The sequence below is a fragment of the Ziziphus jujuba genome, chromosome 2 (genome assembly GCF_031755915.1).
Source record: "Ziziphus jujuba cultivar Dongzao chromosome 2, ASM3175591v1".
NCBI classification, from domain to species: Eukaryota; Viridiplantae; Streptophyta; class Magnoliopsida; order Rosales; family Rhamnaceae; genus Ziziphus; species Ziziphus jujuba.
This window is the reverse complement of record NC_083380.1, coordinates 14,840,210-14,864,718: the sequence shown is the minus strand read 5'-3', so window position 1 is coordinate 14,864,718 and position 24,509 is coordinate 14,840,210. Positions and strand designations below refer to the sequence as shown.

At 32.4% G+C, this 24,509-nt stretch overlaps 4 protein-coding genes, 1 long non-coding RNA gene and 1 other non-coding gene across 15 annotated transcripts; 2 read left to right on the top strand and 4 right to left on the bottom strand.

The window, feature by feature from the left end:
• Window positions 1–884: 884 nt before the first annotated feature.
• Window positions 885–2,639, bottom strand: LOC112491650 (uncharacterized). 2 transcript variants are annotated; one of them, XR_003056030.3, is made up of 3 exons: window positions 2,131–2,639; window positions 1,825–2,009; window positions 885–1,427 (listed from the first exon to the last, which is right to left on the bottom strand). It is a non-coding gene; the product is annotated as an uncharacterized LOC112491650 (long non-coding RNA). The 2 variants fall into 2 exon arrangements; XR_003056031.3 differs by having other exon boundaries at window positions 885–1,402; window positions 2,131–2,625.
• Window positions 2,640–8,744: 6,105 nt separating this feature from the next.
• Window positions 8,745–12,365, top strand: LOC132800735 (glutathione transferase GST 23-like). Its single transcript, XM_060814991.1, has 3 exons — window positions 8,745–8,817; window positions 9,173–9,291; window positions 12,000–12,365. The coding sequence occupies exons 1-3, from the start codon at window positions 8,745–8,747 to the stop codon at window positions 12,363–12,365; spliced, it is 558 nt and encodes a 185-aa protein (XP_060670974.1).
• Window positions 12,366–13,176: 811 nt separating this feature from the next.
• LOC107418748 (uncharacterized) lies at window positions 13,177–15,171 on the bottom strand. The gene is made up of 4 exons (XM_048473961.2): window positions 14,833–15,171; window positions 14,522–14,704; window positions 14,373–14,432; window positions 13,177–13,686 (listed from the first exon to the last, which is right to left on the bottom strand). Exons 1-4 carry the CDS (start codon window positions 15,070–15,072, stop codon window positions 13,396–13,398), a joined length of 774 nt encoding a protein of 257 aa, XP_048329918.2. The 5' UTR covers window positions 15,073–15,171; the 3' UTR covers window positions 13,177–13,395.
• A 2,358-nt stretch (window positions 15,172–17,529) lies between these two features.
• Window positions 17,530–22,511, top strand: LOC107418723 (ATP synthase subunit beta, mitochondrial). 9 transcript variants are annotated; one of them, XR_007241025.2, is made up of 5 exons: window positions 17,544–18,026; window positions 18,530–18,698; window positions 19,640–19,743; window positions 19,948–20,397; window positions 20,526–22,511. XR_007241025.2 is itself a non-coding variant. In XM_048473963.2 (3 exons), the coding sequence occupies exons 1-3, from the start codon at window positions 17,605–17,607 to the stop codon at window positions 19,576–19,578; spliced, it is 636 nt and encodes a 211-aa protein (XP_048329920.1). In that variant the 5' UTR covers window positions 17,530–17,604; the 3' UTR covers window positions 19,579–19,618. The 9 variants fall into 9 exon arrangements, 2 of the variants coding, with proteins under 2 accessions (XP_048329920.1, XP_048329921.1); XR_007241026.2 differs by lacking the exon at window positions 19,640–19,743 and having other exon boundaries at window positions 17,547–18,026; window positions 19,948–20,076; window positions 20,171–20,397; XR_007241024.2 differs by lacking the exon at window positions 19,640–19,743 and having other exon boundaries at window positions 17,558–18,026; window positions 20,526–21,537; window positions 21,620–22,511.
• LOC107418747 (loganic acid O-methyltransferase-like) lies at window positions 19,895–23,744 on the bottom strand. Its single transcript, XM_016027449.4, has 3 exons — window positions 22,904–23,744; window positions 22,106–22,448; window positions 19,895–22,010 (listed from the first exon to the last, which is right to left on the bottom strand). The coding sequence occupies exons 1-3, from the start codon at window positions 23,618–23,620 to the stop codon at window positions 21,943–21,945; spliced, it is 1,128 nt and encodes a 375-aa protein (XP_015882935.2). The 5' UTR covers window positions 23,621–23,744; the 3' UTR covers window positions 19,895–21,942.
• On the bottom strand, window positions 21,614–21,693 carry TRNAL-UAG (transfer RNA leucine (anticodon UAG)). The gene has a single exon. It is a non-coding gene; the product is annotated as a tRNA-Leu (tRNA).
• Window positions 23,745–24,509: the final 765 nt, after the last annotated feature.

The window sequence follows — 24,509 nt, the reverse complement described above, 5'->3', positions numbered from 1 at the left end:
AATAAAGAAAAACGTAAGCATGGTTATATTGTTTGAAGTATATGGGCATGACGCAGAAGGAACAAACCAAACCGAAAAAGAAAAAAAGAAAAAAAAAAGAGAAGTTTAGTGACACAACTGCAAAGGTCAAAAAATGTTTGGGCACCATGAAGACTTTGGGTTTTATTTCTAGTCCAGTTTGATTTGTTGCCCAGATTTTGTGGCGCCCCAGAAATCTCAGCTCCAAATCTACACCAACTTTCTGGGGCCTAATTTGGATCATAAATCCACGGCCAGCACAGCGCAGAGCATTCTTCATCAATGGGATAATTGCCTAATTTTTCTTATTTTTTATTATTATTGAATGAGTTGAATAGGATCTTTTATATATATATATATATATACGGAAATTTTATGGTGAGAACGGTTCGCATGAGGACCGCAGTATTAGTGACGGTTTTTCATAGTATTAACGATGGTTTCTTAGAAAATTATCACCAATACTATGAAAAACCGTCACCAATACTATGGTCCACATAAGGACCGTCCGCACCATAGACGGAACTGTATATATATATATATATACACATAAAAAGTGAATATTGTCATTAAACTGTCTCCACAGATACAGTTGCCTAAGTTTTGAGAGAGGAGGGGGTGGTGTTTGTTGGGGTTGAAATGAGCATTTGAAGATGTATAATAAATTAAAATCCACAATTTTTTTTAACTCTTTTGTAATGGTTATGAAAGTTGCTGGTGTTTTTTGTTCTTTTGTTTTTTTTTTTTGTTTTTTTTTGGTTCTTTTGTTTTTTTCTTTTTTGTGGGAAAGACTAAGAGCTATCTCAAAACACTTGTAATATACCAAATAAAACATTCCATTTTTTTTTCTCTTTTTGATAGTGAAAATGAAAAAAAAGTACATATTATTAACTTACATGATCATGATTGATAACAAATGGACATAATTAACTTCAAAGCCCCAAAAAAAATTAAAAAAAAAAACGATATTAATAAATAAATAAAGAAAAAAGTAAAAGAAAAGAAAAAGAAAGTGACATGATTAAATAATAAAAGCCTATTAAGGAGATATTTTCTAATCAATTGCTATGCGTCTGAGTAAAATAATTAGAGTGATTGCTTTCTGTGGTTGAAAGATAGAAAACCTTTCTTCACATTTCTGGCAAAATAAATCAAAAAGCTAATCTAGAATGTCATCACCAAAATGTTGCTTTATTAATATCTCCAAATCAGCTCTAAGTACGGCTGACAAAACTCTAGATGGTGGCTTCTTACGGGGTAGATTCTCCACTATTTCTACCGCGAAACATCCATTTCGCTCCACAATTGCTTCCACTTGATGGAAATTAGTACTGCTGTATGTTAATATGTTAAATGAGTCAACTTTTTCTTCACTTATCAAGCCCTGTGGACGTTAACAACACAACAAGCTGGATAATAATTAAACAAACTTTAGAATACTATTCCATGATTAATTAACAAAATAAATATGTTTATTTATTTATTTTGCTTATTTAAACTTTAAAATATTACTATTTGTTATCAGTTGACTATCATAGTTGGAATCAAGGCTAATATGTTAATTATCAATTGACTGCATCCAAATTAATGCAACAAATTAATAAATGCTAGATTAGCGTATGTCCTAGTAGCTAGTGATGGTCACTAAATGGTTGCAAATAAAATTTGTCTTAATTTATACGTTGTAACAGGCTAAAATTAGCTAGTAATTTATCAAAGTTATGTAATTAACTAGTTAATTTATATTGATAACTAAATTAGCTATATATATGTATATATATTTTAAGGTATTAGGTTTCTTTTTACCCTTTTGGCCATGTCTATGAGACAACATCCAAGAAGCTCAAGTGCCTCATTGAAAACTTCAAATGGGGAGTTCCATTGGAGCAAGCTGGAATAACGAGGTGCTTAGAGTATGAAGAGTTACTGATTTCAAGCTTTTCAGCAATTGCCTTGTTGATCAATTGTTTAGCAATCTCTATGGCTTCTCTCTACAAAACGGAACAACAACAATACAAGTAATTAGTTAATTGCATAAAAGATAATTGAGCTGCAAATTATTGGTATAATTCAGCATAATAGAAAAATGAAACAGAAGAGATATTACTCGACCTGAATGGTGGAGTTTCTGCTGTAGCTATAGATGCCAGATCCACCATTCATTGGATGGGCTACCATTTCTGGCATATTTTCTTCTCCAGCTAGCCGTTTGATCTGTTTTGTTTATTTGATTCAACCAAAAAAAGTAGCTACCTAGAATTCTAGTCCATCTCTCTATATGTTTTATGGGCAATGGAATGGCGTTCTTATCTGGATATCCAGATATAGCTTAATTATTATCCACATGTTATACCATTTCTTTTGTGCCACTTAACAAAAATTTATGGCGTAGAAATGAATTATTATTATTATTATTTTTTGGTTTAAACAGATATGAAAATTTTGTTCTTCAAATGAAAGAACGGTATCCTATATTTTCTTTCCATATTATCTTTTCAGTCCTTTGCCTTTTTTTCTTTTTTTTTTTTTCTTTTTTTGTAAGTCTTTCTCTCTCGCTTTGACCTCTTTCTACTCGCTCTTCAAAAATCTAAAACCAAAACAGACTAGATCTTAAGCTCATCTCCTTCCTTCACTCTTTCAAATATATATCCGTTTCATGTCTATCTAATAAAAAATTATTTCCAAAATAAAAATGGATCTTTTCGCTAGCAATTTTCAAAAATAATTTTTATAAAACAAATAAAAAAAACCGTATTTAGAAAACAATAAAAATGATGTTTTTAATTTATTTTGAAGATAATAAAATACATATTATTTTAATTTGTTTTCTTCATATTTTTTTTTAGTTAACATTATTTTATAGAAAAAAAGTTATAGAGAGAAAAAGTTATTCTAATTCATTAAAATATTTTAGAAAGAAAAAGTTGTAGAAAGAGAAAAATAGAAAATTATATTTTAATAAATACATCTAAAAAGTTGTAGAGAGAGAAAGATAAAAAATTATATTTTGATGAATACGTCCAATTAAATTTTCTCATCCTCTTATTTTATCTTTTTTTTTAAAAAAAAATTCAAATAGGACAACTTAAAAACTACTATTCCTCCTTTTTTTTTTTTTTAATCCTTTGTGAGTTATCACTTATATCAAGTATTTTTTTATTATTATTTTTTATTTTCTTTTCTGAGTTATCCTTTATATCAATTATTTTTTTATTATTATTTTTTATCTTCCTTTCCCTCTTTATATTCCGACAAGTTTATTATTTTATGTTGTTATTTTTTATTTTTTCTATCTTACTTCTTTTATCAGTTTTTGCAAAGATTTCTTACATAAGTTATGTTTTTTTTGCTATTTTGTTCTTTTTTCTTATTTTCTATTTTTTCCTTATCAAATATTCTCTCTCTCTTTTTATTTTGTTCTTTTTCCTAATTTTCCATTTTTCCTTTATCAAATATATATATATATATATATATTTTTTTTTTCTTTTCTTATCTATAGTTTTCCATTATTTTTTTCTGTTTTCTTATTTTCCATTTTCTATCAGATTTTTTTTTTCTAATTTTCCAATTTTTATTTTTTCTTTTTCATTGTTTTCTTTTTTCTATAAGATATTCTTTTTTCCCCCCTTATCTCCATTTTTTAAAATTTTTTCCTTGTCTCCCATTGTATTTATTTATTTTTTATTGTTTATTTTTGTTTTTACCTTTTTCTTTGTAACAATTTTAAAAAGGTCATTAAATGTGGCTTGACTATGCTAGTAATATATAAAAATTAATAATTTTATTATTATGCTAATATGAGATTTTGTGGATGTTTATAGAAAATATTATTTTAGACTTGTAGGATTTAATTCTTCAATTAATACAAAATCCCAAGTTTCAATAGTTATTTTATTTATGTATATATATAAATCTATTTGCTTGAAACTTCATATCAAAGAATTAATTATATATATATATTATATAATATCAATTAGGTCTACAAATCAATTCATGAAAAGATAATTGACTGATAATGTTGAATAATTGCTAATCACACAAGGAGTGGAAAGACATAACTCTAAAAGAGCAACTATAAATCAATGAAAAATTAAATACATATAATTAAAAAAATGATATATGTATATATATATATTATAATGTGAATGAATTAACAATAATGAATCAAAATTTTGAAAAAAAAAAAATGAAAGCATGAAAAAAAAAAGAAAAAAAAAAAAACAAGTTCCATGTATGTATATGTAATATGCAAAAAACTATTAATATTGATAGAGTTCAAATAAACGAAGTAGAAAAAAAATTGTTTAAAAATTTTTTGAAACTATTTGAAAATAATTTTTGCAAACTGTTTACCCAAACATGTTTTATGTTTTTTGCTTTTAAAAATTATTTTTAAACACCACTTGCCAACCATCTTTTGTTCTCATAAATAAATAAAGATAATTTTCTATTTGCTATTTTGAAAACAATGTTTTGAAACTAGAAAATAAAAAACATAGTCAAACAAACCCTAAATCATCATTATTTTATTTTTTATTGACACTCAAACGATTCCAAAGCTCCTATTCATTTTAGATAAAAAAACGTTCAGGCAGTTTACCCCTCAAAGATTTGCATCACTTGGAAATATAAGTGGCAAAACAAACATAATATACATTGTTGTTTAAATAATTAGGAAAGGAAGGTCGTGGGGGTAGATTTTGTTAAGAGGTTAGGCGAAATTATACGTGTACATATACTGAAATACAAATATGATTCAGATTTAGATCATCATTTCGTTTTTAGTAAACAAAAAATTACAGTGCCTTCATACAGGTGAATACAATGTGAATCAATAAATATTGTCACATCTTGGTATTTATAAAAAGTTAATAAATAATGTTATATCATGCTACCAATGACGTCAAAGAGATTAAACAATAGATTGGGTGGCAGACTTTTGTTTGGAAATTGTGGGAGAAAATGAAATTGTAATTTATTTATTTATTTATTTTATTTAAGAAAGCCCGACCCCCAAGGCAATTTGTGAGAGCATTATTTAATCAAAGAGTCTTAAATATAGTTGACCAGTCTCACTAAATAAGAAATTTGTATTCCATGAGCAGGATTATGCTTTTTAGTCTTTAATGTGGGCCTATATAAGTAAACAAAATAAGCCACGAAGTTTGCTTCAAGTCTTAGACAAGAAAATGGGACAAATAAAGCTTCTCGGCACAACCCAAAGTCGTTTCGGCTGCAGAATTCAGTGAGCATTGAAGCTCAAGGGTGTGGAATACGAACTTATAAAAGAAGATCTAAGAAACAAGAGCCCCTTGCTTCCCAGTGTAACCCTGTCCGTAGGAAAGTCCCAGTTTTTGTGCAAGATGGCAAACCATTTGCCGAGTCCCTTGTCATCCTCGAGTACATCGATGAGGTCTGGAAAGAAAAACCTTTTCTCCCTCATGATCCATCTGAAAGAGCCATAGCTCATTTATGGGCTAAGTTTGCTGATGAGAAGTTACATACTTCAACTAATTTATATATATATATATATATACTTTTGATCTTCTGAGAACGCTCCCAATATATATATATATATATATTTGATCTTCTGATAACTCTTCCAATTTAAAATGAAAGATATAATAACATGATAAATGTTAAGGGTCGTTACTCGTCACTTGCTCAACTGGTATTCTTCCTATGCAAATATTGGGAGAACAAGACTCATATATGTACGTATATATGCATGTATAACAACTGTATCTAAGCATGGATGTAAATTAGTTATGATATTGGTGTTGAATAAATTAATATTTGTGGACTTGGCATAATCAATTACTCATTTACAGGATCTATTTATGCCATTAATGGAACTGGCTTATTTTAATATTTTTGTAGTAGGATCCTTGGTCACACATTTTCTATAAGACTTCAGTTGGCCCATTAGACTGGAGGACCAACTCTCTTTAAAAGTCCAATGACTTACCCATATTTTTCTTAGTATTATTATATTATTAAATTATTAGTATTTTGTATGTGCTAAAATTAATGGGTAAGTGTGACTTGCAGAGACTATAAAAGGTTTAGGGCAAACAAATAAACAGATGCCATACGGTATTTTGATATTAGGGTTTTTAGAGATCTGAGAGTGGTTTGAAAGTAGTGTGTCCATAGGCACTACTTTACATTGTTTTCTATTTTGCAGGATTAAATATTTAATTTATCAATGGCTGCGGTTGAAGGTCAATAATTTATGATTTATAGAATTTATTATGTATATTTAGATCCACAAATTCTAACAATTGGTATCAGAGCACATGGTTAATATGCATAATAAATTATTTTGAAATTTGTTGTTATATTGATATGCGGCCATTAAACTTTGATCGTGTATATTGATGACATGATATTTATTTTATAATTATTCTCTCGTCCTCGTGATTCTATTATTACATGCTTGTTTCCTGAAATCCAATATGTGATATTCATTTGTGTTGGCGGCTATTGATTGTCTGGAGATCCAAATTTTAATTTTGAATTTTGTTGATTAATTTCTTTTCTCTTGCGCAATATCGAGTTTATATTGAGTTTGTGCAAATTATGTGAATTTTTTGTTTTAGTTCGAATTAAGATCTAGGCACGGTGGAAAAATAGGTTGTTGTTATGAATTGTATTCTTTAACATCTTTAATTGGACTGAAAACCTTTTTTGTTTTTTGAATAAAAAAAAAAAATTAAGAAACCCCGTTTTGGCCGAACGAATAAGTTTTCTTGGGCATTGATTTTGGTTGCTAAAACATTGAAATTGATTTGTGGAAAACATTTCCCATGAAAAGAGGAATCAAACGGCACCAAAATTGTAGAAAACGATTGACGAAAAAGAAATTTCTAGGCGGGGTCGAATTAGCAGGTCGCATGACCCGTTTGGACTGGAACCGGGTCACCCGTGACCCGGTTGGGTGAAGAAGAAGAGAGAAACGGCATGCCGTTTGGAGCCTTGGTGCTGATGTCAGCACGACGTGTTGTTTGCTGACGTCAGCAGAAAAAAAAATTCCTTTTTATTTTTATTTTTATTTTGTTTATTTATTTATTTGGTTAGTTGTTTATTTATCTATTGTTCACTCTTATTAACAAAAAAAAAAAAAAAGTGATGTTATTCATTTATTTATTTGTTTATTTATTTCATTCCAATTTTATTGAATTAAATTTAAATATCTATGCATGAAAATTTTGATTGTGTTAGCTTTCCCTAAAGAGGCTTTGTGCCTAGTTGGTATAGTAGTGTGGAATTTTAAGCACTCACCTGTCGTGAGACTTATTTTATCTGCATTATGTGTATTAATGTAATGTATGTTAACATAGTGGATGAGATGTTTTATATTTGCCTATTTCATGAAATTGCTAATATGTTATTTTCTCCCACTTATTAACTAGGGTCTATACGGGTAACTAGGCTACCCTGTCGGTGGTTTTAGTTGCTTAGTATGACGTCTGGAATGGCAGTGGATGTTGATTGAATGCCATGAATCGCAGGTTCTGAGTTACCCTGTCGGTAATTCAGTTCAATGCATTTGATTGTGGTTATTTGGTTGATTGTTCCTGGCCCGCGAAATGATATCTTTAGTGCTACAAAGACCCTAGCGATATTGATTTTATGTTATGTGATGAGGGCCTGGAAAACGGTTATTGTTTTATATATATTAAATGCTTTGTTGTGTTTACTATTTTCAAGGTTAGTAGCACCCCGAATATTCTGCCTATGACTGCCATGATGAAATTGGATGAGACAAATTATCAGAAGTGAAAAAAAAAAAAAAAAACTTTGGTTATGAATTTGACATTTATGAAATTGGATTTGGTTTTAGAGATAGATCCACCAGTGATACCAATTGATGAGAGTAGTGCAGCAGATAGGAAACTTTATGAGGTTTGGAGGCATTCTAATAAGTGCTGCATGACGATAATGAAGAATTATATGGACGAATCAATTTATGCAAGTATTCAAAAGGTGGAAACTGGAAAGGAACTTCTTGAAGAGATAGGAAATAAATTTATCAAGTTTGATATGAATGAAAAACATCATTATTTGGACCTTTTGAATAATACTAAGTATAATGACGCTTATCAGAAAGAATACTTCAATGGATGGTGTGGTTACTGCAATAAAGTTTGAAACAAGAAGATAGAGTGTTGAAATTTAAAGGGAAAGCAAGAGAAGAAAGATAATATTTTAATGATTGAAACCAATATTGTTGATGTGCCTTTGAATTCTTAGAGGTTAAATACTAGAGTAACAATTCATGTTACTAATTCATTGCAAAGGATGATAAGGTAAAGGGGGTCAACCAATCTTGAACAGCATGTTTATATGGGAGATAGCTCAAGAGTGAAAGTAAATATCATAGAAACAACTAAGTTGAAGCTTGTTACTGGATATGTTTTAGAATTACAAGAAGTTTCATATATATACCCTCAATTAGGAGGAATTTATTATCTATTTCTCTTTTGGATAATCAAGGTTTTAGTTTTTTGTTTGGGAATAATAAAGTTGAGATGTATAAGGATGATAAAGTTGTTGGTTTTGGAACTTCATGTGGCAATTTATATAAACTTGATTTATTTAGTAATGGTCTCAATTCTTCTATTAATTTTGTTGTTGACCCTGTTATTACTTTTAAACGTCCAAGAGTTAATGATAATTCCTCAATGTTGTGGCATAAGCGTTTGGGATATATTTCTAAGCACATGATGGAAAGGTTTGTGAATGATGGAATACTTGCTAATCTTGATTTCTTCGATCTGTCGACTTGTGTAGAATGTGTGAAAGGGAAGCTAACTTCCAAGTTAGAAAGGATAAGACAGTAAGGTGTGGAGATGTTTTGAAATTAATCCGTACTTATATATGTGGATCTTTCACTCCAACTACTTTGGGTAGTTATAGGTATTTTATTACTTTGTTGACTATTGTATAGCATCTAGGGGTTCAAGATTCTTTTGTACATCTCACACCACCAGAATTGTAGAGTCAGACAGGACTGTTTATTTTGAAGATGATTTTGGATTTGATGATAATAATGGTCCAAGGAAGCCTCAATTTAGAGAAGAAGATGTATTCATTCCCAATGTTTTAGTTCCTGATAGAGATATTATTAATCCAGTAATTAATGAACCAGTAGTTGGTCAGGATGAATCCATTATTGAGGAACAAGATATTCCAGCTATTGTAGATGTTAATGTGCCTTTGAAAAGGTCACAAAAGACTAGGAGGTCAACTATTCCTGATGACTATGAGGTTAACTTGTAAGAGCATGATTTTGACATAAGTGATGATTCAGATCCAGTCACTTATGAGGAAGCCATAAGCAGTTCGCACTCAAATTTTTGGTTGGATGCAATGGAAGATGAAATGAAATCCATCGCATTAAATGGTGTTTGGGATTTGGTTGAGTTACCATTGATAGCAAACCTATATGGTGCAAATGGATCTTTAAGACTAAAAGAGACTCTAATGGTCAAGTAGAGAGGTATAAGGCTAGACTTGTAGCCAAAGGATTTAGCCAGAAGGAAAGAATTGATTACACAGAGACATTCTCTCCTGTATCCACAAAGGATTCTTTTAGAATTATTATGGCAATTGTGGCACATTATGACCTAGAGTTGCATAAGATAGATGTCAGAACTGCTTTTCTAAATGGTGATTTATTTGAAGATGTATATATGGTTCAACCAGTTGGCTTCCAGCAAACAGGAAATGGTAATTTGGTTTGTAAGCTTAAGAAGTCAATTTATGGTCTTAAGCAGGCTTCGAGGCAATGGTATCTTAAGTTTGATGAGGTTGTCATCCAAAATGGCTTTAAGAAAAATGTTGTTGATAGATGCATATATATAAAGGTCAGTGGGAGCAGTTTTATATTTCTGGTGCTGTATGTTGATGATATACTTTTGGCTACTAATGATACTGATCTATTGGCTGAAACAAAGCAGATGCTATGCAACCATTTTGATATAAAAGATCTTGGAGATGTTTCTTTTGTTTTGGGCATCAAGATTGTTCGAGATAGGACTAATTATGTGTTGCAATTGTCTCAAAGAGCCTATATTGATAGAATCCTTAAGAGATTTGATATGCATAATTGTTCTCCTGGAAGTGTATCGGTCACAAAGGGTGAAAGATTTTCTAAGGATCAATGCCCCAAGAATGATAAAGAAAGGATGACGATGAGAAATGTTCGTTATTCTTCAGCAGTAGGTAGTTTAATGTATACTCAAGTATGTATACGGTCTGATATAGCTTTTGCTGTGGATGTGCTTGGTAGATTTATGAGCAATACTGGTCCTATTTATTACGAAGCAGTTAAGAAGGTCTTTAGGTATCTTCAGGGTGCTAAAGATCATATGTTGACTTATCGACATACCAACTCACTTGATGTAGTTAGTTATAGTGATGCAGATTATAAAGGCTGTGTGGATGATAAGAAATCTACCACTGGGTATATATATTTATCATGGCAGGAGATATTGTGTCTTGGCGGAGTGTCAAGCAGTTTGTAACAGCATCCTCGACTTTGGAGACAGAATATGTGGCGTGTTATGAGGCTACTCGTCATGCAGTTTGGCTTCGAAATTTTATTCATGATTTGGGAGTAGTAGACTCCATAGAGAGGCCTATCATGATGTATTGTGATAATACTGCAGCAGTGTCTTTCTCCAATAATTTAAAAGGTACCCCGGATGCAAAATACATTGATGTCAAGTATTTTGTGGTTAAGGAGAAAGTTGAAAAAAACCTTATTACTGTTGTTTACACGCCTACTTACAGCATGGTGGCAGATCCACTGACCAAGGGCTTACCAGTAGACATATTTGATGAGCATGTGTCCCATATAGGATTATTAGACAGCTGAGACTGCTGTAGGTTAGTGGGAGTTTGTTTTGTTTTCTGTAGTAATATCCATGTTGAGTATTACTTATTTCTTTGAATATTTTAATACATTGATGTATGTGGATAATTATTTATTTATGAGATGATTTATTACACATATTATTGCTACTTATATTTACAGGTCTGTTGAGACTATTAGTCTATGTATATGTGTATGCTGATCCACAGGTGCCATGGTGAATCCCTACTACCTAGTTTGGGTATATTGTTGTATCATGTCGATACGTAATGTGCTTGAATGAAATGGTCTTGTGTGCTGAGGGATTGCACATGGTTAGGTAAATCTCTACTACCTAGACTAAGTTTATGGCATGCAAAGTACTCAGTTAAAATGGTATAATGTTTTGGGAGATTTACTGAGAAAATCTCTACTGCCTAGTCTTGTATATTGTTGTACCATGTCGGTATACTATATATTTGGATGAAATGGCATTATGGTTCGGAAGATTCTATAGTAAGTGAGTTTGGATTTTATATGATGATGATTATGCAGTCCAAATGGGAGAATGTTGAATAAATTAATATTTGTGGACTTGGCATAATCAATTACTCACTTACATGGCCTATTTATGCCATTAATGGGACTGGCTTATTTTAATATTTTTGTAGTAGGATCCTTGGTCACACACTTTCTATAAGACTCCAGTTGGCCCATTAGACTGGAGGACCAACTCTCTTTAAAAGTCCAATGACTTACCCATATTTTTATTAGTATTATTATATTATTATATTATTAGTATTTTGTATGTGTTAAAATTAATGGATAAATGTGACTTGCAGATATTATAAAAAGTCTAGGGCAAGCAAATAAACAGATGCCATACGGTATTTTGATATTAGGATTTTCAGAGATCTAAGAGTGGTTTGAGAGTAGTGTGTCCATAGGCACTACTTTACATTGTTTTCTATTTTGCAGGATTAAATATTTAATTTATCAATGGCTGTAGTTGAAGGTCAGTAATTTATGATTTATAGAATTTATTATGTATGTTTAGATCCACAAATTCTAACAATTGGAAGGTGTAAGGCTCTTAGTATGCCAATTCTATTGTGTCCAGGTTGTATTTGGAGTCTCTGCAGCTTGGAAAGCTGAAGGAGAAGAGAAGGAGAAAACCATAGTCTCAGTTAAGGAATCAATAGTGTTTCTCGAGAAGCAGCTTGAAGGGAGGAAATTTTTTGGCGGAGAGAAAATAGGATATTTGGATTTAGTACTAGGTTGGATACTTCACTGGACTGGTGTTATGGAAGAAGTAGGAGACATGAAGTTGCTTGAAAAGGATAATTTCACATTAATCCATGAATGGTCTCAGAATTTCACTCATATTCCAATCATAAAAGAATGCCTTCCACCCAGAGAAAATCTCCTCAACCATGTCCGTACTTTCGTCAGTTACTTTCTCTTGTTAGCAGCAGACAAACCATGAATCCATGCCAATTTGGATGCCAAAGGAATAGAAAGGAAATTATTAATACATTTCCTACCAATGTTCTGAAATTTTTCTGCTTTCATTCGGCATTTTGTCTAATATAACCTACCCTGTTCTGTTTTTAGTGTAGGTGTTTCTAGTCTCCCTTTCCTTTTTTTCTATATGGGATTGTACCAAATGAGTGTTGCTTGATGCAATTTGTGAATAAAATGATGCATTATTTTCCTCCGCAAACTAGTCTTGAAGTTAACAGACTTTCTACTAGCTCTAAATGTTCAATGGAAGTTAAAGAGTGAAAACTCATGAACCTACATATAACCAGGTGTAAACCAGAGCATTGAACTAACTATCAGAGAATACTTTGCAAGTCAGAAATGACATCATAAACTACCAAAGAGGCGGTCAGGTAGTTGACAAGTCCGTATCTTACAGAGTCAGCAATAGCTCTGCAGGTTCATCCAGAAACTGAAAGTGTTCCCAGCCTAACTGCTATCTCTTTACAGATGAACGGCAGATAGAAAATAATCCAAGAAGCAGTAGGAGATGGGATGTGAAAGGGATGAAGGGGGGTTATACATTACCATACAAAATGATGCCAATAAAAATTGGCTTCTATAAAGTCAATATGCCTTCCATTTTTAGAGGTTTTACTACACGTATAAAAAGAGTCAGAACCCAATAATGGAGCCACATAACCAATTTTAAGACATTTTGATTAGGAATTTTTTGCAGAACCTACAAAATATGTAAATCCACATGCCTTAACAATATTGAGAAAAAAAGTAGACTTTGAACGGACGCCAACCACTCTTCTCTAAACGTCAACCACAAAAGGAAGACACTTGTAATACTGTTGACTATATAAATAATAAAGAATAGTCTAAGATGATTATTTAATGTGCATAGTTTCTCAGCAAAGTAACTATTATCTAATGAACAGAAAAGATCTGTACAAAGCAGCATATTTCATCCAAACCCCATAACACTTTCCAAACTAGCATGCTGTTGTTAAGATCCTAAACTAAAATCAAGTGGTGACACGGCTACATCGGCACCAGAATGCTGTCCCCCCACTTCTGCCTCGAGCAACTGCTATTTCCTCATCGATATAAAACCAAATAAAGAAAGGATCCTTCTTGGTGCTTGGCTCTCTGTCATCTTTTTGGCCAAGACTGATCTCTAAAGGTTTCAGAGGCCCAATTTTTATTCGAATACACTCAAAGATGAAACTCAGAATTCTATTCTTCCAAGAAAATCTTCCTTCAAATGTTAAGGCCCCAATTGGTCCAAGATATACTCCATTCTCAATTCTTTTCGCCTGAGAATATGGCCAGGCATTTATTAGTCTCTAAAGATAGTTGATAAGAACCAAGACAAAGCAACTAATGCTTTTTTATTACTTAGAAAATGGAACATTCCAAAGCTCCTATTCATTTTCCGTCAGCAATGTTCAAGCAAGTTCATCCCTAAAATGATACTTTCTCCATAGAAAAAAATCGCAAATGAAAGAACAAAAAATGATATGAAAACTTCTTTGAATAAAGGGGCAATGTTAAGAACTTAAAGAGGACTAACTTAAAGTAAACATATAGATGTTCTGAATATGAAATCATTGGCATGGGTTAAGAGATAGTTAGAAACTGTACATTTTTGGTGAACTAAAAGGTCACCATGAATAAGGGTTTACGCGAGAAAATTTAAGTTAAAAAAAAATGGTCATAACTTATTCCCAATAAAACATTTCTTTTGTTGGACATAATTTCAAGATCACTTGCCTGGCTTTTTACACCTCTAATTCAATATCCATTACTTCAAACTAGGTCAATTTGCGCCAGACTCAATAAGGAATAGCATGCGCTAAAAGATAAAAGCCCAACTAAATACAGCCTCAGATTCATATCCTCTTTATTTTGTTACTTTTCCTAGTCTTCAACAAAAGCCTTTTTACCAAATAAGCTGAAAGAAAGAAGAAAAGAAAGCAAGCAGAGATGAAAAAAGGCTTACAGCAGCATCGAATCTCTGAACAGCAGTAAGAGGGAAATAACGACCACCCTTCAATTTCTTCTGCAATCCAGAGAACAAACATTTTCATCTGGACCATTCTAAGATAAAATCACCAGTAATGAACATAGTGAAATGGACTTTAAATCAACCTTAGCAGTAAAAATGAGCATCCAAGTTCTTCCTGGAGACTCTGAACCACCAAGTGTTTGAAGAAACTCCGAGGGGTCGAGTTTCGCCTTCTCGATGACAGACATGGCTGATATAATATCCTCAGCCGCAACCTTTCTAGTTTTTGCAGCATTCTTCAGCACTTTCACACTCTCCTCAACTTCCTTAATTACAACAACAACAGTGCTCAATCAAAATTTCTAAAAATAAGCAAACTTGAAGAAGCAAATGAAGGAAATATAGCTAAAAACAAAAGGGTTTGGATCCAAAACAATAAAGGGAAAAAGCATACTCTTTTAGACTCTGGTTCCTGGACAACAAGAGGGGTTGTGACACTTGGGTTTTTTTCATCGAGGGTTGCCCATGTTCTTGCTCTGTGAAATCTGAGAAGACTTGGTTTTATGGCCTTGGATCGAGACGGAAATTGGAGAGGGAAATTTGAGGGTCTGAAGGATGTTTGAGATGAATTTGAAGCAACCCAGATGGGAAAAGTGGTGGAAAACAACTGGAAGGTTGCTGCTTGAGAGCCCATTGCTGTTTGCCAGTGCTGCTGCTGAAAGTTTTGATCTTTGATCCTGATCCATTCATTTTTTCTGTCTTACCGAGTGGATTACAAAACTACAGGTATCCATTTTTGTTTCAGTTTTTTCGTATAAATATAAAATTTAATAAAAGCTTGTCGCTTTTACGTCTTGTACTTGTACAGTACCACAACAAATTGAATGTCAAAAAATGAACCACATTTTATACTTACTTGATGGCTTCTTTTGGCAAGGACATACATGTAAAATCGGAACTAGTGATGAACCAAAAATATCAATCAGTAAATTTGTCTTCTTTCTTAAGCGTCATAAAATTTCGTGGATTGAATTGAACGGACCAGGAAGCTTTTGCTTTTTCTTTTTTTTTTTTTTTTTTTTTTGGCCTTTTTTAGTTAGTTGCAAACTTGCAATGAAGATTTTTTATTAGCATGCGTGCATCTTCATTGGCATATATCATTCGAGTATGCCATTGCTAAAGTATAATAATAATAATCCTTCATTTGGATCTTCCAAAGAGAAATTGTAAATTTTGTCAATGGCAAATTTGATGTAAAATTATTTGCCAAAATTCAGCATCAGATTTTTTTTTTTTTTCCTTGAAATTTAGCATCAGATGTTACTATCATAAAGTTTATGGATTATTGAATTAATTAAATATTTTATTTTTACTTTTATTTATGATAAGTAGCTCAAAAATGGGATCTGTTACTATTTAAGAAAATTTAAATTACAACAATAGTATTTTTTTTAATATTTGTTACTGTATTATAAAAATATTAAAATTTAATATTGATATCAGCATTTATCAGTTATCATTAAAAGAAAAAACTATATCAATATTAAATTTTAAAAATTACAATATCAAAATGGTAATTATAATCGGAGATGCTCTGACAATGAATCCTACCCTATGTTTTAGTGGTATGGATATCCTTTATAATTTTCTTATTTATTATGAAATTTTTGATGTTAAATATCTTTATCCTGGAAGAAGTTATGAATATTCTGGTTTAAATTTTTGGTTATTGTTTTTCTTCTTTTTTTTTTTTCTGGTTTATTATTGGTTTTAAATTTTTTTATTATTTTTTAATTGCAGAGATGAACAATTAATTTTTTTTAAGAAGGGAAAGTTTTTATTTAATATTATAATTATTATTACTAATTGATATTGTACTATAAGGCCTTTTTTTTTTTTTTTCTTTTCCTAAATAAATTGGGGAGGAGCACTGTAAAGTGCTCAAGGCAAGTATTTAGCAGCGATGCTTTTTTAAAGTTTGCATTCTAAGGTGATGGATTTAGCTCAGACATAAGGTCCATAATGATCAACGTGTAGTTTTGTCTTTTTTCTTTGGTAATAGATTAATTTGTTGGTATTAAACACAATATTGTTGGTCCTAATTGTCCATCAACATAATCAATTTGTGTGCATACGATATTGAAATTTGAACTTTTATCCTCTTAGTGAAAATCAAAACCCTTTATCAACCCATATATTCACACTATTTTATCATTTTTTGAACACTACTTCTACCGAAAAGAGAAAAAAGGAAATAGAAAAAAGTCGACTTAAAAAGAAATGGTGGAAGGAGTTAGATAATGTGCCAAGATACAATTCGCATCCTTAATTTAACAATCATCCTTAGATGGACTTAAATCTGTCACTTACACATTCACCAAAAAAAAAAAAAAAAAGACATTTTTCACTTACACAATTTAATGAATTTTTACGACCAAAACAAATATATAGTCTTTTTAATAAGGAAATTTCATATTGAATTGTGTTTTTTTTTTTTTTTTAATATCAATTACAATATATATATATATATATCCACATACATATATGATTAGGTAAATTTTCACAAATTTATCCTTTAACTTCAAGTTTTTCATATACAAACTTCATTCTTTAAAAATTGCAAATATTTCTCTTGTAATTCCAAATTTCTTTCGCATACATCTATTTTCTTATTCAAATTTTGATGTATGATGACTAACACACTTTAATTTTTTAGATGATAAAAATATCTTCAATGTAGTAGTAATAATAATAATAATAATTAATCTATCTCTTCAAAAGTTATTTTGTAAATAAATTTATTTGTCCAAAAACTAAAATAATCTATAAAATGCCACCTTTTGACCCCAAAAAAAAAAAAAACAAAAAACATATTTAAATTTGTTTAGTTTTAAAATTTAGTTATCTATAAACTCCATTGAATTTTAATTGTACAAGTCTCATTGAGTTTTTTACATTAGGATATTTTTATCATTATAAAAAAAAATAATAATAAAGTTTTTTTTTTACCACTAAATTTTAAAATTTAACAAAGGAAAGAGGGGTATATGAAAGAAAATTGAAATTAGAAAATGAATATGTGCAATTTTTTTAAAAAAATAATGCATATGAAAAAAATAAAATAAACTAAAAAAAATTGTGTAAATTATCCTATATAATTATATAAAATTTGTTGATATATTTATAATTTAAAAATTATAAATTCAAAATATTAAAGAAAATCTAAATGAGGAACCAAAAAGTCCTTGCTTTTCTATTTTATTTACCAAAACGACATAGAGTCTCCGACCAGACGAGCCATTTCCTCCCGGAAGCTCCTCACATCACAACCATGGTGCCAGCCTCCCTCCGTGGCACCACCAACTCTTCATTCTCCCCTCACGCACCCCACCGGCTATTTCCTCTCACGTGCCGCCCACGACGCCCCCACCTCCATCTCCTTGGCCGCTTCAGCACCACCGTCGCCGTCGAAACCGTTGTAGATGACCGGTTCGACGAGGGATTGCCTCCGATTCCGACGGCGCTTGAGGTGCTCGACAAGTCTATTAGGTTGGTTCTGGAAGTGGCACAGCATTTGGGTGATAGAGCTCTCAATGTTCACAATCTTGGTCCCTACTTCTTCAACTAGCTGAATGATTGGCTAATTTGGTAATGTGCTTGATAGAGTATTGAAAATAAGTCTATATATTCCATTTTTTTTCTTTCATTTTTTTAGCTTTTTATTTAGCTATTACTAAGATCATATTTATTTATTTATTTTTTTTCCAAAGTTTATCTACCTGCTTGACATTGCACTATGCTGATGATGTTTATTGTTGGCGTTGATCACTGTGAAGTTTAAGCCTTTCCATCCCATAATTTTTCTGGTTATTTTCATGGCAGACTTAACTACAACAGTTTAATTATAAGATGATAATAATGAGAAAAGCTGCTAAATATGTTTTGAACTTTGATTAGAACCACTGGGAAGTTGGTTTGATTGTACGGATTGTTTTCAGGGCAATGTTGTTGTAAGTTAGTAATGGAGAATTTATTTTCATGGTTTTCCACCCATATTTTGTATTGACCAAACTCCGCTAATTTATTTTCTTTATTTATTTATTTAATTTTTTTGGTGCTCTAAATTCTTTGCTCAATTTGGGTTTTGCTAGATACCTGTTGGTAGGGCGACCCTTGACCCTTGGCCGCATCATGAATGTTATTGGTGAACCCTTGTCTCTAATTTTATCAGAGACAGGTCACTTTCTTCCCATCCATAGAGAAGCTCAAGCTTTTGTTGAGCAGGCAACCGAACGGCAGATTCTTGTTACAGGAATTAAGGTATATCTGCTGTCCATCCTAATATCCTATTCTATTATACATAACTACAACGTGGCTGAATTTTCATGCAAACTCAAAAGAGAAACTGCTTATTTGTTCCGTGGAGGACTACTTGAGAGTTTTTGGGCATATGTTCTTTCATGAAGGATTACTTGTATTACTTTCTTACACATGCCTATTTGCAGTTTGCTAATTTGCATTACTTCTAAGTGGTCGTTATGTGGCTTGTATTCAGAAAAAGCTGTACATTTTTGTCATTAGTTTGAAGCAGTTAATAGGCCATATGTTAAATGTACAGTACAATTTAACAGAGAAGGAATCCATGGTTTGACATCAATTTCCTGCCTTGTTATTGCATGTTTCTCCTATTGCTCCAAAATAGTTTGAACATGGCTAGGCATGGTTATAACTAGCACTGGTGGTGCATTTATTCAATTCAGGTGCTGATCACTGGACCATATTCACAATGTAGATAGCCTTTTCTTTTTCCTCTATATTTTGAAAATGTTTCTAAGGTTCAGTTTTATTCCTCATGGTCTCTTGTTCCATTGTTACAAGGCCTGAGGTGATGTTGGGTGTATAAGGCCATGTCTTGTATAAAATGTGATGGTGCTCATGTCCGCGTACTCATCTAATGTAGGAAAAAATTTCTACACCAAAGTGCCTTTGTTATCATCAACTTGTTAAATGATCTCTGAGATCTATGACCATATTGTTAGCATCAAATCTTTTCTAGGTTGTTGATCTTCTTGCACCTTCCCAAAAAGGAGGAAAGATTGGACATTTTGGTGTTGCTGCCATTGGAAAGATGGTGCTTATCATGGAACTCATTAATAACATTGCACTGGTTCATGGTTTGCTCAATCAAATGGTCTTGTAATCGACTTTTGCATAAAACTAGCAGTTTCGAATTTTTAAGATGTTCCATTGTCTTTGGACAGGTGGTTTCTCTATGTTTGCTGGTGTGGGAGAACATGCCCGTGCGGGCAATAATTTGTACAGAGAAATGATTGAAAGTGGTGTCACTAATCTTGGAGACTAGCAGGTTCATTTGCTTAAAAAAATTTATGCTTTTTCCTTTTTCTTTTGAGTGAATTGTGTTTAGAAAAATTGACAAGACTAGCAGGTTCATTTACTTAAAAAAATTTATGCTTTTTTCTTTGCCTTTTGAGGGAATTGTGTTTAGAAAAATTGACTTTTCTAGATTTCTTTTGTAATTTTTTCCTAATTATATGTCCTTATATTTCAGGGTGACAGCATTTCCGAGATGCTGAAGGGCAAGATGTGCTTCTCTTTATTGATAACATTTTCCCTTTCACACAACTGAGCTGGCCTCTCATTCTCTTCAGCTTTACTATTTGGATTTCGGAGTTATAATGTATATCTATTTACTTGTTGATCCTTTCTTTCTGCTTCCATTGTATTGTTTTAGCAATGTGCCAATCCTTCCATTTTCTGTGTCCATTCTTTAGGCTAACTCAGAGGTATCTGCTTTGTCTGGTCATATCCCATCTGCTGTCAGTTACGAACCCTTTTAACTGATCTTGGAGGCCTTCGAGAGTGTATTACCACAACCAAGAATGGTTCTACTGCATCCGTTCAAGCCATTTATGTCCCAGCTGATGACTTGACTGATCCAGCTCTGGCACAACTTCTACCCATCTTGATGCCACGACAGTCCTTTCATGACAAATACAGAGTTTTGTCTATTTTAAACCTGAAGTGCAAACTACTAATCCTTTCAATTTATTTGTCTTAGTATTTTAAGTTGTTTTTTTCTTTTCCCATTATCTTGACTTTTATGTCTAACCACTGGTTCATTGTCAGATATCCAAGCTTGGCATCTATCCTGTGGTCATCCCCTTGGATTATACATCTCGCATGCTTTTGTCCCATACTCTGGGAAAAGTACTGCTCATGCTGTTCAAAACGTTCTTCAAAACTATAAGAATGTGCAAGATATTATAGCCATGTTGGGAATGGATGAGCATGGTGAAGATGACAAGTTGACTGTTGCTGGTAAGATTCAACGGTTCTTGAGCCAGCCTATTCAGGTTTCCAAAGTGTTTACAGGAGCTCCAGGAAAATATGTTAAATTGAAAGAGAGCATTGACAGCTTCCAGGTGACTGGTTGAAGATATAATTTCATTTTGCACTCATCATTAATCTTCCAGGTGTCAAGGATAGCATTGTGATCTTAACTCATTTCTATACGAATTTCTGTAAATGGATTGCTGAAATATACTATTAGCTTAGGAATTCTTAACGTGTTTGGCCAGTATTCCTCCCAAAGTCTATACCTTTGTTATGAATGTGCTGCCTCCGATTTCTGTACTGAGGGATTTCTATTTTTTACATGGAGTTCTTGATGGAAGATATGATGACCTTCTGGAGCTGTCATTTTATATGGGTTGGCAGGATTGGATAAGCCATTAATATGATGACCTTCTGGAGCTGTCATTTTATATGGTTTGGCAGGATTTTATATGGGTTGGCAGGATTGAATAAGCCATTAATATGATGACCTTCGGAGCTGACATTTTATATGGGTTGGCAGGATTGGATAAGCCATTAATATGGTGACCTTCTGGAGATGTCATTTTATGTGGGTTGGCAGGATTGAATAAGTCATTACAAAGGCCAAGAAGATTGCTAATGAGTCTGCTACTCAGGAACTTCCAGATGGTTTATCTCTGTTCTTCAGCAGCTTAGAAAGATCTGATTATATTTATATAAATTTCAATTGTAATGCCGCTAGTATCACAAATTACCGACGATGTTGAGGAATACTGGAGTTATGAAATGAGGAATGGGCATGTTATTCTTGGAAATTATACATGTAAGATCTAAAAGTGCCCTTTTTTATGGCTTGCATATCTCCTCTATCTTGTATTAAAAAAATAAAATTTTTTGGCTGACAGCTGTGGGATTTGAACCCACGCCCTTTCGGACCAGAGCCTAAATCTGGCGCCTTAGACCACTCGGCCAAACTGTCGGATGTTGATTTCTGCGTGGTCACTTTAATAAGATTAATTTATAACAACAGAAAGAAAACCACGCACTACATTATTGTATGATTACAAGATCACTGGGAACTTTATATGAATAATGAAACACAATAGAGTTTTACTCAAATTCCAACTTCCAAGAAGATAATTTAATACTTAATTGCACCACACGCTCTTTTATTTAGGGCCTTCAACTGCCTCAACATAATATAATCTGGAGTCCTTGTTCTTGTTCTTCACTTCTTCAGCTTAGAAAGCTTCAGGCAATTAGGCTGAATCAAGCTAGCTTGACTGGAAATTATAGCTGTCATGGACTTGAAATCTTAAAAATACAATACATATATAGTTATATATATATATATATATATATATTCTACTAGATAGAGAATCATTGTAGACCTTTAATTTTGTCTAATTCAATTGCTTTGTGCTTGAGTAGAACAAATAGTGAGGCATTTGTTTCCTCGGGATCAATGATTGAGAATGAATCTTCAAATCTCTTGCATAATAGATCAAACAGCTCATCTAAAATCTCAGGTCCAAAATGTTTCTCTATCAATGGTCCTAAGCCAGCTCTAAGTACAGACGAGAAGACCATAGGTGATGGCTTTTCAAAAGGAAAGGTCTCCATTATTTCTATGCTGAAACATCCATTTCGATCCAGAATTTCTTCCACTTGTTCAAAAGTTGCAAAGTATTCTGGGATGTTAAAACTGTCTATTTTCTCTTCACTTACAATGCTCTGTTTCAGGAAATTTGCAACATATTTTAAAAATTAAAAAAAAAAAAAAACCACTAAACATATCATTGATTGTCAGGTTAGCAATGAGTCTGATCTCATTGATTTTGATGATCACGTGGCAAAAAACAAAACTCATAATAATTAATACAAAACCTAGAAGTTTAAAGTTTTCTTGACTATAAATTGGACCTTAAATAATCATATGTTTTTTTCAGAATAAAAAAAAAGAAATTATATACAAACAACCGAGACACTTTTAATTAATCCAAGACCAAGAAAAAAAAAAAAAAAGTCTGGAAAAGCATGCATATGTTAAAATATGCTCAGATTGGATCGGTTTCAGAGGATTTTAATAAATTAATCATGAACTTGTTAAAAATATGCATATGTTAAAATATGATATTTAAATATAATAATCAAAATTAAAGAAGGTAATCAAAAAAAAATTTCCTTACCCTTTTGGCCATGTCCAAGAGGCAAAGTCCAAGAAGTTCAATTGCCTTGTTGATAAAAACTTTAGAATGAAGGGTTCCATTAGGGCAAACAGGAAGAAGAAGAGCCAACATACCCCCATGCAAAATCTCTTGAGCTCTAGCGTTTAGAAACCTCTGCATATCCTTGAAAAACTGGGCCTCATAAGATTTTCGAACTTGGACCACGGAGTTCGAGTAGTGAATCCTCCCTCTGTTCCAAGCAGGAGAAGTTTTGTCCGCCAGCTCTTTTGGCACTCTTGAAAGCCAATGAGCAGCGTAGGAACAGTGGACAAAATGCAGAGAAGAAGCCGGAAATAACCGATCATGGAAAGAACCCGGCACGCCTGTCGCATAGTATCTCCTTTCCGGAGGAAGCGTAGTGAAAAGCTGGTTGAAATCATTGGAGGCATGATCGTTAAAGAATACTTGGAACTCAGGAAGAAGATGACCGAGTCCTTGGCGTTTATACTTGAGCTCCACGGAATCAAGTATGTTTTGGACGGCGAGGAAAGTGTTCGGTCCAACGGAGCAACCCAAATCGGCCACCCGAAAGGTCTTTGATGAAGGAAACTTGCTGAGATCAAGCTTCTCAGCAACTCCTTTGTTGATCAGTTCTGCAGCGATCTCAACTCCTTTTCTCTGCAAATACACAACTACGTATGTCCAACAAACAAATAATACACCGCACAAATTTCCCATTTTACACGGGAGTGTCTACATTGAGACCCGTAGCTATGGTCCATAAAGTGTGTAGCATTGTCAATAAATGGATAACATTAAACTATAAAATGAGTAACATTTCAAATTTTGAAGTAATACTCATTTTATGATTAAAAATTATACATCCATGTACCATGAATATTACACATTTTATGAATCATTTTTATTGGTCTTACCATAAGATCGGTCTCACCTCAAAAATTTCCCTTATTACACGTATTAAAATTCCTACCCTCCTTGAACCCAATAATTAGTGAAGGAATGAAGTCAAACCTTACACATACCCAATATAGGGAGCATTGGGATCTTTTGTCCCATTTTCTTGTTTAACTAATTATATGCTGCCATCTGTTAATACAATAAAGCCTGCTCTTTAATACAATTTTTAAGAGGTGGCACATTATATGATTGGTCGGATAGAGACAGGAACGAGGACAAAAAATCTTAATCCAATTGAGCATACCAATATATGAATAATTTATTTCAAAAATTTTAATTAATAGAAAATGAACACAATTGCATATATCAAGCTAACAAGTTACTGTATGCACAAAGCTATTGAAATTAAGAGAATTTATTGATTCATGGGTTTTGCAAGAAAAAAAGAAACTAGCTACTTAAAAGAGATATACTTGAAAAGTGGAGTTTCTGCTGTAGCTATGGATACCAGATCCACCATTCATTGGAGATATTGCCAGTTCTGCCATTTCTCTTTCTCTCTCTCTTATAGATATGTATGGTTTCTTTAAATGAAGAAGAAGAAGAAGAAGAAGTAGAGAAGAAAGCACCCTCAACCGACAAAGCACTTATTTCCTGCTCTACCTGCTTGGCCAAGATGTGTTAAATAGAGCTTTCTTAAAAAATATAT